General features: G+C 45.6%; 1 protein-coding gene across 1 annotated transcript in view; it reads left to right on the top strand.

Moving 5' to 3' along the window:
- SETD5 (SET domain containing 5) overlaps nt 1–16,819 on the top strand; it is a 65,134-nt gene that overhangs the window by 25,327 nt on the left and 22,988 nt on the right. The window contains 12 exon segments of the mRNA XM_015416875.1: nt 2,744–2,918; nt 5,491–5,596; nt 8,162–8,373; nt 9,585–9,643; nt 9,961–10,148; nt 12,183–12,221; nt 12,796–13,038; nt 13,471–13,619; nt 13,891–14,008; nt 14,602–14,711; nt 15,135–15,375; nt 15,573–15,653. Of these exon segments, the coding sequence (XP_015272361.1) occupies nt 2,848–2,918; nt 5,491–5,596; nt 8,162–8,373; nt 9,585–9,643; nt 9,961–10,148; nt 12,183–12,221; nt 12,796–13,038; nt 13,471–13,619; nt 13,891–14,008; nt 14,602–14,711; nt 15,135–15,375; nt 15,573–15,653 (1,617 nt within the window). The 5' untranslated portion in view covers nt 2,744–2,847.

The raw sequence follows: 16,819 nt of genomic DNA, 5'->3' as shown, positions 1-16,819 counted from the left end.
CTAATCCTGGCTGCTATAGGTTATAAGCTCCGCCTACACTTCAGAATTCTATCCCCATAAACCAAAAAACTCCTCACCTGCTTTGGGTCTCTGCTGTTTTTTTTAAATCACAGCCTGTCTCCTCTCCCTTGCCTTTGTCACACTGAATTTGTGTACTGTTTGCTCAAGAACCACTTTACTTTGGGTAATAGGGTCTAGCACATTGTTGGTGCCTGGTATTGGCAGGAAAAAAAGAGCCAGTGTGGTTAAGAGTTTCAGATTAGGATCTGTGAGACACAGGTTCAGATTCCCACTCTGCCATGGAATCTTGCTGGGTGACCTTAGGCCAGTCACACACTCTCAGCCTAACATGCCTCACAGGGTTGTTGGGCGGATAAAAGGGATGAGAGGAGAACAACCTAAGCTGCTTTAGATCCCCATTGGGGAGAAAGGTGGTGTATAAATAAAGTGGTTTTTTTTTAAAGGATCAAGGAGGGAAATTCTTGCTTTCTCATTCTACAGAAGAGAATCTTAGATTGGACAAAGAGAATGGGAGTTCTGTATGCTTGCTTTGGCTTTTCAGTCCTCCCTATTCCCTGTCAAGATGATTCAAGGCTGCTGAGCCAAAACCAGTGGGACTTTCTGTTGTTGTGTGTCCAACCCTGGGAAAGAACTAACTTTCAAAAAAAAAAAATGGGGTTTGCCATTCTGTGCCATGGCCACATTTCTGAACTTCTGCTAAGTGCATGTATGGATCCACATTTGTACTGGCAAACCTGAAAGGGATCCCTGGGATTACCATGTTTTTGCAAGTAAATAAATGAATTAAAAATTATTCTGAATGCTAGTGTGGCTCACATTTACAGCTAAACAGTCCTGAGGATTTCTATACAGAATGTGGGCCTTCAGAGAGATAGAGTCTGTAATCACATGCTCTCATAGTGAGTGGATATTCTCACACCCCAGCACTAGTGTGCCAGTTACATCTTTCCTTAGAAGAAATGTTGTTCAGCGCACAAAATACAGCCTCTGAGCATGGGTGTTCCTTTTATGGCTGCAGACGGCTCTCTAGTCTGCGCAGAAACACGCTGAAGAGAGAATTCCCAACTCCTCCCAATAGAATGATGTGATCCCCATCTTCCCGCCCTCTTTTAGAAGCGAACAAGTAATAGTCTTTTCTAGGCTGACCTATCAGAGAAGTGATGTGTGACGTGGCTTACTTGCTGTGAGATGGGATTTGAAGTTCCAGGCTGTCAGCATTTATCGTCACCTCTGCCAGCAGATACAGAGAACAGCAAGGCTTGTTTTCTCATCCTTAGCCGTATCAGTGGCATGACTGGCCCTGAACACTGGGAAGAAAATTCAAAGGGACTTGGCCAAAATGAAAAAGAATAAAACATCTGGTTGTTCCTTCTTTCTTTCCCAACCAGTTACATGAAAAGCCTCCCCCATCCCCCGCATATGGGTAGTTTATGGAAGGAGAAGTTCTTGAAAGGCTACTAAAATGATAGCAGCTGTTCTGTGTGGTAGGAACAGAAAGGCTATTTAGTGTTTTAGCATGGGGAAAGAATAATTGAATTGGCTAAACAGCTTTCAGTGGTGCAGGGGCTATAATTGGGCCTTCTTAAGGCCAGCGACACTTGGTTGTGAGCTATCTCCACCTGCTTTAATCTACAGATTCTTACTGCTCTCTTCCCCCACCCACCCCCCAAGCTTGTAAGCAGGCGTGGCTCCCATGGGCATTCAAAGGTTTGTGTTCAGAGGTCTGCAGCTGTGAAGCTATTCCCAAAGGGCAGAGTCCCTGCCCAGCCCTAGATGCATCTGCAAGGCACTGACAAGATGGAGATGAACCTCATTAGGGTAGGAATGGAGTATATCCCTTTCCAAAGGCCTCTGAGCTTTGTAGAGGCAGGACAGAACAGGTTGAATACAAGACTTGCCACCCACACTCCCTTTGTGGCCCTGCTCTCTTTTATCTCACTTGGCATCTGAGTCAGGGCGGCTTCTCTTTGGACTTATTGTGCTTAGTTACTGATGCCAGAGTATACGCAGTGTCAAATCTGGATGTGTATATAAATTGCTGCTTTGTGTTTTTCTGAGAAAGGCAATTTAAATGCACATACCACATCCAGGGCCGTTGTGAAGCATGTTGTAGGTTGTATAATGATTCCAGAGTACAAAATATCAGTGGAGGTGCAACTTTGGTCTCTTACGATTGTTGTTCAACCTGCAACCTTCTTACCCCAGTCTGTTGCCCTTTCATCACCCTTTCAAATGTATCTTTGGTCCCAAGTGGGGTTTGGAAGATGTGTTCCATTCTTGATCAACAGGATTGTCATGAGAACAGTAATAATCACTGCAGAAACAAATAATCCCCCCCCCCCGTTTTTTCTTATTTCCTTCCTCTTTTGCTGCTCTGAAATTGTCCATCTCCCCTCCACCCCCAGCAGTACTGTGCTGTGCCTCCCCTACTGGCAGTTCTGCCCACGTGACTGTCTCTTGCAAGACAGGCCTGCAGGCCTCTCGCCTGTGCTCAGCAGTCTCTCTGTGGCACAAGGAAACCTCTGCATGTGAAGAAGGTGGCCATGTTTGAGAGGAGGCGATGTAAGAGTAATGCAGAGATAAGAGACGACATACATCATCTGAAGTTATTCCCTTATTTAGCTTGCGCTCTTTCGAGTTTAGAACGGTGTGTAGAATAAACCATATGTCTGGGGCAATGGTAAACAGAAACGCAAAGCACTGCTTCTTTTCCCCTTGGCAGGTTTCCCCATGTCCGTGACGTGTTGGCCGAGGCTCTGCGGCTGCTCCCCGCCCTTGGAGCTGCTAGTCGCTACCCTTTGGACTCCGTGATCCCTGACGAACGTCATGAGCATTGCAATCCCTCTGGGAGTCACCACACCAGATACATCTTATTCAGATATGGCTGCTGGATCTGAGTAAGTGCTGCTTTGGCTGTTAGTGCACGGAGGGCATGGATCCGGGGGTGCAGACTCCAGCTAGTAGAAGGGAAATAGCTGGCTTTGCAGCAGATCAGACACCTACAAAGGGGTGCCTCATACGTATTAGATCATGATGGAACACAGAAGAGAAGCTCTGCCTCTTCCTTCAGACTGCATCCAAAAACAAGCACTTGTGTAAAGTGCTGCTTTCCCAAAGATCTTTAAAATTCCCTGTTGATCTTGCACGTTTGTTTAGTTGATAGGCATGTAGCAGAATACAAGCCCTGGCAGTGCTCTTGTGTTCCTCCTATGTAGCTTAAGGTTCATGGTGCTAATACTGATGGCTGCATGATGTGGGTAAAAAGGCTCTTTCTGGAATCAGACCTTTTCCCCTATCACAATCTTATGTGGATTTTTACTCATCAGTTTTGCTCCCCTCCCCCCCCTTGGTTGGCAGGTAATTTCCTGTGGTTGGCACCATGACCCATAGTTTAAAAAGAAAAAAATACCCAGATGAAACGCTCAGAGCTGATTTAATCAGCAGGCAAAGTCAAGTCATGGGAAGAGGGTTGTGTTTGCTTTGTGTTCATGGTCTTGTTTTGAGTAAAATTTTTTAACAAGAGTGGGGCACTAAGGCCAGACCCATGGTCTGACTCACCTGTTCTATATTTTAGGCATTCTGACTTTCCTATGCAGTGTTTTTTGTGAAGCTCTGGTATATATCAGGATAATCTTTCTGTTGGCATCTTTGGTATATTTGGATACATGGAGCAGAGAACTCCCAGGCTGATTTCATGGTGTAAAAGTGCTTGGCTTTGTTGATGTGTAAGCAGCTGGGGTATGTTCAGCTCCCTGCAGAATCAGTGTCCTTCAGCCTGTTTCATGTCAGAGGTCAGTTCTGTTCTGGATACCCATATTTTTCTCTGCCATTTGGGTCAGGTGTTAATTCGGCTATAGTTTTTGCACTGGTTCATCCACTTTCATTTCAGGAACCTTCAGGGTCACAATGATACTGTCAGATTTCAGTGGCCTTTCCTTCTCAGCCATATGGCAAAAGGAGCCCAGAGAAGGCTGTTGCACCTCCTGTCCTTGAGAGCGTGGGGGAAGATGCAACTGTAATGATACCTGTGTTAGTACTGCTTTGTCGCACTTTATGAATTTGAAAGGTAGATAAAGGGCTTGCTGATCACTGCTTGCTGTGCTGCCATGGTCCCCCGGCCTTTCTTAACCAAACAGAAGCTGCACTTGGGAGGAGGGTCTCTGCTGAGGCATATTCTTTCTCAAGAGCAAGCTCCGGGGGACTTGGAGTGTGAGGGTGTACATGTGAGTGCGGAAGGGGTAAGGGAAAGCTGCTTCTATCAGTCAGGCGTCAAGAAAAAAGACCGAAAGGTTCAAGGCAGAGCTTTATATGTGGAGTGCTTGCTAGTCTTCCAATTCTGCTGTCTTTGGAGAGGTTTCTCCCTGAATTTACCATAGCAGATGGGTAGCTAAGAATGTGAGTGTGCAAAGAGAGGCAGGATTTCAAGTGGGCAGGTTTTGTGTTGTGCTTGTCTTGTATCTGCTTCCTACTGCAGCCTTTGAAGGTTGACTGCTGTTGCAGAGAAGACCTTCATTTCCTGAGTAAAAGTCCAAGGATGTCAGGAATTGTGTCCTTGCAGCAGAGGCTCCTCTTCCCTCTCCCACCCCACCCCAATCCAAACGAGCATGTTTTGTTCCTGGTATCCAGGCCTTGGCTTCATCACTTAAAGCTTTTCCTGTCCCGGAATCCCACAGCTTTTCACTAATTGCTCATTTTGTACCACACTTTGAATTGATTCTTCCTGCCACCTTGTGGTGGAAAGTTGCACAATCAGTGACTGGGTAGCCAGGCGTTTCCCTGCATACTCCTGTAAGGAAGCAAGAAGGGCAGCATATGTTGATTGGCCTAGAGTTGTCACCCATCCAGGTCACAGATATTCTTGCAGCTCCTCACTGCATGAAGTATGTATGGCCTATCCCACCATTCTTGCCAAGTGCTCCCAAGAGCGTCCATCACTAGGAAACTGTATCCAGGCTCTTGTCTGTATTAAGTAACAGATAACCGTTGGAGGAGTGGTGTTTGGTTGTGGCCTGGAAGATCCTTTCACGCTGAAGCCAGAAACCATGGACACAGTGAACTTCCAACTGCTCAGAATGAGCAGGGGCGAGAAAGAGAGTGCATTGTAGTGGTGATCAGGGGAGCCACAGTGGTGCAAGTCTGTGGGTAGCTTAAATTCTATTAAAATAGCTTTGCCAGCTTGTCAGCAGCTTCTCTCCTCTTGCCATCTCATGCTGAAGCAAGGCTGGCCGAGCTGCTTATTCAAGGTATCCCTTATATAGGCAGCTGCCAGCTGTTCGCCTTTTCTACCTGCCATAGCAAGCTTCTTTCGCAGTCCTGCCTTCATGGGTTCCATACCTCCCCCCCCCGCCCTAAGGCATTTCTGTTCTTTGCTGTCCTATACGGCACGAGAGAAAACATTGAGGCCTGGCTAATTATTTGAAAAGAGCTATTTCCTATACTGATTGGTTTTGCTCTTGGCCCTTTGTGCAGCCCAGAGTCTGTGGAAGCTAGCCCAGCTGTTGGTGAGAAGAATGTATACTCGAGTCACAGCTACGGGGCCTCCCAGAGGCACACCTACCGAGGCCTGCCTTATGCAGTGAGTACCATCCCTGTTATCTGCAGCAAACTGGTGTTTTACCCATCCTCTCTCTCCTCTGCCACCTTGTGCACGCTTGAGCTATATATCTTTTTGGAGGACAGCTGCATTGCCAAGCAACCCCTGTATACTGAGTTTCTAGTACTGAAGGCTTTTTGTGTGTTTGCAGAAAGTTTTTTTGTAAAATGCGGTATGGGACATGAAGGTGAAAGGACAGTTCCCTATGTCTCTGGTGCTGCTCAGGGATTAGGATCCTGCAACCATTTGAATGTTCTAATAACAGGTTCTGTTAAATGTGCAGTTTTTATTAAATGTGGGCTTGATGATTGCACCATCAAGAGGATTCATAGCTGGTTGGGAACTGTACTGGGGGGTCCTTGAGTGGGTGCCACAGAGCTGTATCCTGGGCCTGAGCGTTTTTATCAATGTCTCTTGGGTGAAGAGGTAAAAAGAATCCTTATTTAATATGCAGATGGCACAAAACTGGGAGAGTCAGCTGACACCCAGACACAAACTCAAAATGACCTTGACAGGCTGGAAAGCTGGGCTGAAACTAACAGAATTCAGCAAGACAGATGCGATTACACATACTGGTATAGGATGGGGGGATACCTAGTTTGACAGAACAACGTATGAAAAGGATCTATGTGTCACATGTTTATCCCGTCCTCCTTTCAACGTAGTCATGGTGGTGGTATACTTGCCTCTCCCTTCCTCGTTCTATCCTCATAACAGCCCTGTGAGGTGCGAGGGTCTGACAAAGAGAAACCAGCCCATGATCGCCAGTGGCTTCGTGCCTGAGCGGGGATTTGAACCGAGTCTGTAACTGTAACTGCTGTGCTCAGGGAGCTGTTTATCACAAGCTGATAATGAGTTGGTAGTGTGATCTGACTGCAAAAAAAAAAAAAAGCACTAATGTGATTTTTAGATTGTATAGAAACAGCATATCCAATCTGAAGAATTTTTGTTTCTCATTAGTCACATCTTGTATGGAGTACTGTGTCCAGTTCTGGTTGCTACACTTCAAAAAAGATGTAGAAAATTTCAGGGAGGGCAAGAAAAAATTGGGGATCTGGAAAAGTTGAAGGGAATGATTGTCTTTAGCTTGGAAAAGTGAAGACTGAGGGAAGACATGGCCATACTCTTGGCATACCTTAATGGTTGTCATGTGAAAGATGGAGAAGACTCATATTCTGCTTCCTCAGAGGGCAAGACGACATCTAATGGGCTTAAATTACAGGGTTAAATTTTGATTACACCAGTAGATTTTGGTTACATATGGGTCACACACAAAGCTGCTATAAATCAGACCGTTGATCTATCAAAGTCAATGTTGTCTACTTTGACAGTTCTCTGGGGTCTTGGGTAGAGGTCTTTTCCATCCACCTACTACCTGATGCTTTTAACTGGAGATGCTGGGGATTGTATGAGTTACCCAGTGAGCCATTGCTCCTCCCCTCATGATGTCCATTAGGAGAAGCTTTGTTAACAGCAAGTGTACTTTGACAATGGGACCAGTCACCTAGGAACACGTTGAGCTTTCCTTTACTGGATGTCTTCAGGTGTGTGCTGGACAGGAATCTGTTGGGAATGCTCTAGATTGGATTTCATGCATTGAGCTTGGGGGTTCAGTGAGTTCAGCTGCAGAATTCGGTAACGTTAAAAATGATTAAAGAATTGTTTTCTGTTAGCAAAACTCTGAGTATGCCCAGTACTTGAGAGCTGTGAACTGTTGCACCCTCTGCCACATTAGCACACATAGCTTCACTTTTGCCATCTGAGTAATAGAAAAACATAAACCTTGAAAATAGAAAACCTCTGTAGCGAGCAAAAGGAACTATATCTGGACAGAAGCAGTCTCAGACAGTCAGAGTAGGACTTAGCAGTAAACTGACTATCAAGATAAGCTTTCAAAAACACCAAGCTCTTTAGTAGTGTAATGTCATACCCATCATAGCATGTAAATTGTAAATAAAATTAGTCATACAATAAACATATTGAAAATACACTTGTGTGTGACTACAGTAAATGGAAGAATTGTTTATTTCTGTACATTGCCTTACATAAAGACCTTCATAGTGCACATTTTGAGTCATCTTGTCATAAGCATTTCAGTCATTACAAAAGAAACAACATTAGAAGGTTTATTTAGAGCTCCCCAAAATTTCAAGTTTCTTCATTGATTAAAACTGGGGGAGAATGTCATGGGGGTGGGTAATGTACCCCCTTCCCCAGACCTTCACATCTCTAATGCTGAAATGTCCATACTTGTGTACAGTTTTACTTTAGAGGAAAATATTTTGCAAGTGGAATCTACTGTGACCCTCTGGGATTGAGGACTCTGTCAGGGGTTGGATAGAGAAAACAATCACTCCACCCAGTCTTGTGGGGGGAGTTCAGATTCAGTATATCTTACGAGTCCTAGCTGTGTTAGCTTGTAATCAGGTTTCTGTATGCCAAGAGAAATTTGGGCTTTTCATTAAGGCTCGCAAGCTTTGGAAAGCCATCTCCTCTCCCCCTTTCCCCCCCACCCAAAATAGCACTGATGCAAATGTTTGTTTTCAGGATCATAATTACGGAGCCCCTCCTCCTCCGACCCCTCCTGCTTCTCCCCCTGTCCAGACCATCATCCCTCGTGCAGAACTGAATGGCCTACACTCGCATGATGAGGAGAATTCTGGGGATACAGAGAGCTCCTCAGAGGCGGAATCCATCCCCAGTTGGTGTCATTGCAGCCTCTCCCAGGATGGCTTCCTCATCAAATGTGAGAAGTGCAGGTAAGGCCTCTTGATTCTTTGTTCAGGGCAGGGAGGAGTGGCAGATGGAAGGGTTTTCTGAGTGGCTCAATGTAGCATTGTCTGCAGTTCTTTACCCTTTCATTGACTCAGCCATTATTTAATCGCCGTGGGGAGATGTGGCAAAGTAACTTGCACTACTACATCAAAACACAACATTTTGCAGCTCAACAAGCTACATTCTGAAAGGTCATAAAAACCTGAATACATTTATATTTTTGGAAAATTAATATGTGGCTGTCCAGAGACCTGCTCAAAGCAGTTCACAGGATAGAATAGAGAGCTGCAAGGGAGGTGGGAGGGTGTTTCAGAGGTGAGGTGCCACCCCTGAAAAAGTCCTGTTTCTGGTTGCCTCCTTCCTGATCCCTGCACGTGGGGGGCCCATTGTGCAAATACTAGATAGTCTGAATGCCACCAAGTAGATGGTTAAACTGTTCAACATCTGATTCAAGCTTGTTTGAAAGTGAGCCTCCCTACAGTGATGAACAGAGATAGCAAAGGAGAGATGGGACCTGTCAGATGTAGACTGACTGTTGCCATCAAGAAGATGCAGCTGGATTTCTTTGGCTTTTTGAAGCCCCTCCCAACCAGCCATCAGACTTGGAGTATTGAACTGATGCAGCCTTCCTTCATTTTAAAATTATCTCTAAATTTTAAAGGGCTAGAAATATACTTGTTATAAAACTGAAAACTGGGTCTCTTGGGAATCTGGATAGTGCATTTGTTGCAAAATCCATGATTTGCTGAACAAATAATTTTGTATTAGGGATACATTACACTTATTTAACGCTTGAAGGTCTAGTAATTAATTAATTAATTAATGATTGTATGACATTGTGTGTAGACTAGCCAGGAGGTCCTAAGTTTGTATGGCAGCCAGAAGTTCTAGCTCTTTTCTTAGCATTATGCACCCCTCAGTGGTGAGCAATAGACGTTTCAGAGGTGGTTTTGCCATTGCCTGCCTCTGCATCACAGCCCTGTTATTCCTTGGAGGCCACCCATCCAAATACTAGCCAAGGCTGACCCTGCTTAGCTTCTGCAAACCGATGGGATCAGGCTAGCCTGGGCTATCCAGGTGAAGGTGGCCATCTGGTATGCCACTGAAAACCAAAAGCTTTGATAGTCCGATTTTATTTTTTTGGCCATTTAGCCCGTAACAGTACTCATTTCAGATATCTTTCTCCTTCTTACAGGGGCATCGGCAGGGGAAAAGTGATCAGACTTCGCCGCCGGAAGCAAGATAACGTGTCAGGTGCGTTCAGAGCTGCCTATCTATAGGCTTTTAAAACTGGAGAGAGCAATTGTCCTGATGTAGAGTTAAGTCTAGTCTATATCTCTGATAATTAATTTCCACAGTGGCATTGGCTACCACCTTGTGTTCTTTCCCAGCCTCCTTCTGGATCTCAAAAACACTTAGGGTATTCATATTGAGAGAGCAAGTGGCTGTTGCAAGAGATGGCTGGATTTGCCAGGCATTTCTGGGAGAGGAGTGCATCACCCATTTGCTTTTTGGGCAGAGATCATTCTAAAAAAAGGGGGAAGGTGCCAATATGACTTTTCTCACCACAGGTGGAGACAGCAGTGCAACTGAGAGCTGGGACGAGGAGCTGTCTCCATCCACAGTGTTGTACACGGCTACACAGCACACCCCCACGAGCATCACTCTGACAGTCAATCGGGTCTGTAGAACCAAACCCAAGAAGCGGAAAAGGAATACAGAAAGAGCACGTACTGCGCCAAAGGCCAAAAAAATCAAGGTGTGTGAATGGAAATAGCTGTGAGCAGTTCAAGCCGGTTGATGAGCAGACATTATTATCCTTATCAATGGAGGCCCAGATCACAAATGTTGCCAGACTGGTGTTCTTTCAACTACGCCAGGTCAGGCAACTGGCCCCCTACTGGTTCCGCCCTGACCTAGCCACAGTAATCCATGCAACAGTCACCTCCAGATTAGACTGCTGTAACTTGCTCTGCATAGGGCTACCTTGAGACTGACCCAGAAACTCCAACTGATCCAGAACGCAGCAGCCGTGGATCCTTACAGGGACCATATGAATGGCACATATTTGACCTGTGCTGTGTGAGATGTATTGGCTACCAGTAGAGCACTGAATCATGTTCAAGGTTTTGGTGCTTACCTTTAAGGCCCTTAATGGTCTGGGACCCATGTACCTTTGGGACCACCTCTCCTGGTATACCCCTCCCCCAAAAAAGAGTGCTACGCTCTGCAGACAAAAACTTCCTTGTGGTCCCTGGCCCAAGAGACATCCAGCCGTCCTCAACTGGGGCTGGGGCTTTTAGTGCTCTGGCCCCAACCTGGTGGAACTCTGCTGAGTAACAGCTGTGCCCTGCGAAACTTAATGCAGTTCCACGGGGTCTAGTAAAGGCAGAGATGTTTCACCAGGCATTGGGTTGAGGACAGCAACGGCATCCATCTGGCTGGCACTTTTACCCCTTTGCCTTCCCTCTGCAAGGCGGTGGCACAATTAGGAATTTCTACCACCATCTATTTAAGTTGATTACTGTAATTTTAACATTTTAACCTCAAATTAACATGAATGTAATTTTTTTTATCTATTGTTGCACATCGCCCTGAGCCCTGTTTACAGGGGAGGGTGGCATGAAAATTGAATCTAATAAATAAATAAATCATTGAGAACAGCCTGGTAGCTTTCCATTTCTTTCCTACCTGCTGACATCTAGATAGTCTCATCCTAAGAACAGGTCCACTGGGATAGGTGAATAGCTCCCTGTTCGTTGAAAGGTGACATGCTACAGACAAATATACTAGGACAGCCATAGGAGTTTCCTTTCGTGCCTGATGCAGTGTCTGTTCCCTGCAAAATGGCAGTGCTCTGTCTCTACATCATCTGGGGGGGGGGGACGCAGTCTCTGAATTTTCAGCTGTCAATTTGAGGAGTAGTCTATGCACGTTTTACTTAGATATAAGCAGTGTTCTACTCAGTTACTTGGTAAAAAGTAAATCACTATTGGCTTCTAGCACCTTGGCTAATCAGCGCAAAGGCACTGAGATAAAGGATGAAGAACTTGGCAGTTCAGAAATGGGTTGCAATTTTTAAAAATAAATTATTTTGCTTCACATTGACATCACCTCCCGCCTTTTTATCCACTCCCCACACCAAACCATATGGTCCCTCTACAAGAAAATTTCAAGCTTCAGACATGAAAGACTGAGTCACAGGCTATAGCCTGGGCTTGAATACAGTAGTATTGCAAAATCTATCAGGTCTATATATTTACTGAGGTATCGTATTATTTAGACTTTTTGCTGTGAAATGAATGGACTGTTATGCGGTTTTCTTTTTGTTAGAAGGAATCACTGTTTGTAGGCAGACATTCTCCTTAAACTGGGGAAGGGCTCTTGATGCTCAGAACTTTGCGGGGGGGAGCTTGTTTAACTTTTACGTTCAAGTGTATTGGGATGAAATATCTGCATGATGCTGTACGTTCACTCTATGTGGCCTCCTTGAAAGAGCTTGCCGGCACTCCTTGCCTGATTGATCTCTTCCCCTCCCCCCAGAGGAACAGTATTTGGCTGAGCTTCAGTGCAAGTGAAATGGAGAAAATCAATGCTTGGCAACTAAAGAAAGTATGGAAGCAGCATCCTTTGGGGAGTCTGCTGTTGAGACTGTGCTCAGATAAATTCCAGTTCCCACCTTATGTATTCTCAGTTTCTTGAGCACTTCCTTTTGCTGCAGTCTTTGTTTCAAGACACACTCAACTATATAGGGCATGAATACTGATGGCCATTTGTCTTGTTTTGCTGACAGGCTTTTAGAGAAGGTTCACGGAAGTCTTTGCGGATGAAGGTGAGTGGAGCTATGTATGTAGCTCTGGGCACCTCTGCAGTGCTTGCTCTGAGGGTAATTGATCTCCTTCGTCACTGAAAAAGCACTAGGTGTGTAGAACACCTAGATAACCTTTCCATAGGTCACCAGTGGTTTCAATACCAGGCCTTGCTTGGCGGGTGAACTGTCTTCTGATTTCCTGGATGGGACTGGGCATGTGAATACCTCAGCATGACAACACTTGGTTATTATTTAGCCCGGTCTAAGCTGTACCATTACTGGTAACAGAAGGAGAACACTTAAAAACCACTGGTAGGTGATAGAACACTGAGTCTTCTGTATAATGTGGAGGGAGTGGTCTCAGAAGCACTGCTGTGCCAGTTATCATTTATTTGAGATCTATTAAGCAAATGCCAGAGTACAAGAGGCTCAGAAATGCCATCAACCAAGTAGCTGAGGCCCAGGATTCTTTTCAAATAGATGACAGATTTGTCATCTTCCTAATTCTTGGCTAGCCTATCATCACCAGAAGGCCCAGGGTCCCTCTCAGAACACAAAGCCACTTAGTCGGCACTTTGTTTTTGCCTTGGTACAGAACTCTCCTTCAGAAGCCCACGCCTTGGATGAGAATACACCAGAAGGCTGGGAGAACCGCATAAGGCTCTGGACAGATCAGTATGAAGAAGCCTTCACTAACCAGTACAGTGCTGATGTGCAGAACCTTCTAGAACGCCATCTCAATGCCAACAAAGAATTTGTGGGCAAGGCTGCCGTGCTGGATACCATCAATAAGACAGAACTTGCCTGTAACAACACAGTCATTGGATCTCAGATGCAGGTAAACAAGCAAGCCCATAAGTGGTGGTAATCCAGCCAGTTGCATGATAGGGTGGGAGTATTGATGAAGCCTAGGTTTGAAAGATGCTCTTTTGCTCCTAGATGCAAGCAAGCTAATACATAGGGGAGAGCAGATAAGGTGAAGCTCAGGGAGGTATGAAAACTACAGTCCTTCGCTCCCCGTCCTCCTTTCTGGCTCATTAGATAAGATACTTTTCAGGTATAAAATCTTCCTGGTACAGCCAACAGTGCTCTCTTGGGCCATGTATGCCTACCACTTTGGTTCACACACTCTGGTGGACATAAATATGGTCAGATCTCAGAGATCTTACTTGTGTTCGGCTGCTTTAAGAAATGCAGCCCTGCACATGCAGCTGACGACTGTGGAGCGGGTTCTGAATTCTCACACACTTTCCTGGCCTTCCCCTTGAAGCTGCAGCTGGGGAGAGTGACCCGAGTTCAGAAGCACCGGAAGATTCTGAGAGCAGCCAGAGATCTGGCCGCAGACACCCTGATCATTGAATATCGTGGGAAAGTGATGCTGCGACAACAGTTCGAGGTCAATGGACATTTCTTCAAAAAGTAAGGACACCAAACATTCAGAAGGACAGAGACACTTTGTGGGTCTGCTGGTGACAGGACGGCCCCCAGCTGCTGATTTCAAAAGCAGAAAAGCATTGTGCATCCCTGGAGGGGTGCACATTTCTGGAAGAGTTTTCTTCAGACTGTGTGGTGTGGGAGCCTCACAAATGAAATGTCATTTAAGCAGTGCTGTTTCCAGGGCTTCATGGAAGCAGTGTCATGTTGGTTATTCCTTGCATGAAGATTTCAGGTGCTTTTCTTGCTTTCTCAGGCCGTATCCCTTTGTACTGTTTTACTCCAAGTTCAATAGCGTTGAGATATGTGTGGATGCTCGCACCTTTGGTAATGATGCCAGATTCATCAGGCGCTCCTGTACACCAAATGCAGAGGTAAATGGATGACATTTTGGCACGTAAAGAAACTTGGCATAGCTTATGGAGCGCATCTTGGAAAGTAATCTTTTCCTAAATAAAGTGAATGGACTGCAAACCAAGTTCCAGTGGATTTTATGGTACTGGATACTGTAGGAGAACTTTAAATTCTCACAATTGGTTTATCAGTGGTTTCTGAAAGGCAAACATTAGAACCTTATCTTCACTAGACAGAATTTTAATCCATGTGCTCCACCATTAACGGTCCTTAAGATGTGCTACACATTCTCCAGTAGTTCTATTAATGGCTAAAGTCTAGGTTCTGTGGCATAGCAAACTATCCTGTTCACCTGAAAAGTAGACTAGATGTACCTCCAAGAATTGGGGGGGGCCCTTAAAATCGCATGCAAATTAAGTGGGCTTGTTTCACATTAGAGTTGCCTTTCTTTTGGTTAAGTACGATCTTCATTCATGAGTGTATCTATCTGAAGGGTCAAATTACTTAGGCTGTAGAGAATCTAAGAAGCTGTCTCTACTCTTTCTTGGAAGATGTCCTCTGCTGCCGTGTGACATCTGGTTTTGGTGTGCTAACAGTTCTGTTTGTGTTGAAGGTCCGTCATGTGATTGCTGATGGGATGATTCACCTATGTATATATGCTGTTACATCCATTGCCAAGGATGCGGAGGTCACAATTGCCTTTGACTACGAGTACAACATCTGGTGAGTTCTCTTGGTGCTGCTTCCTTATCTGGGATGTGCCACCAGCTGCAGTAGCTGCTACTGTATCCACAGGCAGCAGACTTCTGAATACCAGTGCTGGAAGGCAGCAGCAGTGAGGAGAGCCTCTTCCTCTGTGCCCTGCTTGCCTCACAGGGCAACTGGTTGGCCAGTGTGTGAAACAGGATGCTGGACTAGAAGGACCACTGGTCTGATCCAGCAGGGCTCTTCTGATGTTCCCCATCTCTCCCCCCTCCCTCCCTTTGCTGCTTGTTCAGCTTCTGGTAGGATGAAGGCACAGCAGGAATATGCCCCCCTCCCCCCGGTCTTGCCTCTGTAGTTTGCATAAGGTACCAATGCATCTGATGCATCTGAGATATGAAGAATGATACTAATACCGTGTCTCTTTTTGTGGGGGCGGGGCAGCAACTATAAAGTGGATTGTGCCTGTCACAAGGGAAACCGGAATTGCCCTGTACAAAAACGAAGCTCAAACGCTATAGACCAGCTACCTCCACCTATTCTAGACACTCTGATTGGAGCAGAGACTAGGCGACGGAAAGCCCGTCGGAAGGAGCTGGAGCAGCGTGGTGCTGCATCAGATGAGAACAGTAATCCACAAGCAGAGGAAGTCCCCGAGGGACTTGCTGCAGCCAGTGATAATGAGGTAAGTCCATGGGACCCTAAAGTGCTCGTTGTTTGGTCACTAATTCAAGAGGAATTTGCTGCTTCTTGGAGGGAGTAATTCTCTAGACAAAGGGGAGTAGCTGCAGCTCCAGTGAAATGCTGAAATTTCCCAGTAATTATCTCATGTATCTTTTTGCAATGGTGGCTGCTATTGAGTTCTGCTGTTTTGCCTTTCAGGTTGCAGACAAAGAAGAGAAGCAAGAAGAGGAGAAAGAAGCAGCGTCGGATGATCAGGGAGGCCTCACGCAGAGCAGGCGGGCAAGTATCTTTGCCCTTTCAACTGCTTGTGCTGGAATATTGTCTCTCCTGCCAGAGGGAAGCTTCTTATACCTTACCCTCATACAGTATTCCTGAGTTAACTTGTCTGATCTCCCACCCAGATGTCATCACTTTCCTGCTGCTACTCCTACTGATAGCAGTTGGTTTCACTGCCTTAAAAATGGCTTCTCCATTCTGTGAACCATATCGGCTTGTCTGCCATGGACTCCTGAATGCCTCCATTTTGCAGTGGGTTCTTGAGTACATTACAGAGTGCACACTCGGTTCATACAGGGAACTGGACTGATATGCTGGGCCTTACTAGCGCTCTGTGTGAACTGACGCCGTGCCATTAAAAGGCAACCAACACTCACCTGGGATATTAATTGTCAAGGGAGATGAGTAGTAATGGGCAAGCCACTTCAGTCCAGTCTGTAGGTCACCACTTCTGATGTCTTCATTGGGGAGCTCTGATAAGCTCCTGTGCAACCTCTGGGTTCCCTGGAACACAGTTCGAAAACCACTGGTTTAAGAGAAAAGGCACGTCAGCGCTATATAGGCACAGCCACCCCATGGGTACCTGTAGTACATACAAGGCTTGGGGAGGGGGGGAGTTTGGCTCCCATGTCTGTAGATATGGTGGCTGCAGGAGAAGCAGCAAGAGGTGCAAAAGTATTGGTGACAATGGGAAGGCAGAGGCTTAGGCTTTATTGGGAGGACTATTGAAGAACCAAGTTCTGTGGGGCAGTCCCCCAAAAGCAGAACTGTCCAACCTGTTAGAGGTGAAGTATAAGTGGAAAGTTTTTACCTCAACCATAAGAACAAGCTGACTAGGAAAGGAGAGGACAGCTTTAAAGACCAACGAAATAGAAATGTATTGACACGTTTATTTCCATAGTGCTTAATCATCAATGTTTATAGAAAGTATGAAGCCTCAGTTGTCTGACCTGTGTCATTGCTAGGAGGGGAAAGATGATGAGGAAGCTTCCCTAGCAACAAAATAAGCATCCTTTGGTGTGTTGTTTTGATCCATGTGAGAACTCTGTCCTCATGTGCCGAGAAAGAGTTTACTGAGCGGATTCCTTTTCTGGAGAGCCAGCATTTTGTTCTAAAAAGTTCCTTTGGCAGGAACTTTTCCTAAATCTATCACTATTGTCCTACTTCTT

The sequence above is a fragment of the Gekko japonicus genome, unplaced genomic scaffold (genome assembly GCF_001447785.1).
Source record: "Gekko japonicus isolate JY-2015 unplaced genomic scaffold, Gekko_japonicus_V1.1 scaffold204, whole genome shotgun sequence".
In the NCBI taxonomy this organism is placed as follows: Eukaryota; Metazoa; Chordata; class Lepidosauria; order Squamata; family Gekkonidae; genus Gekko; species Gekko japonicus.
The sequence above is the reverse complement of the archived record's forward strand: the minus strand, read 5'-3'. Positions and strand labels throughout refer to the sequence as shown.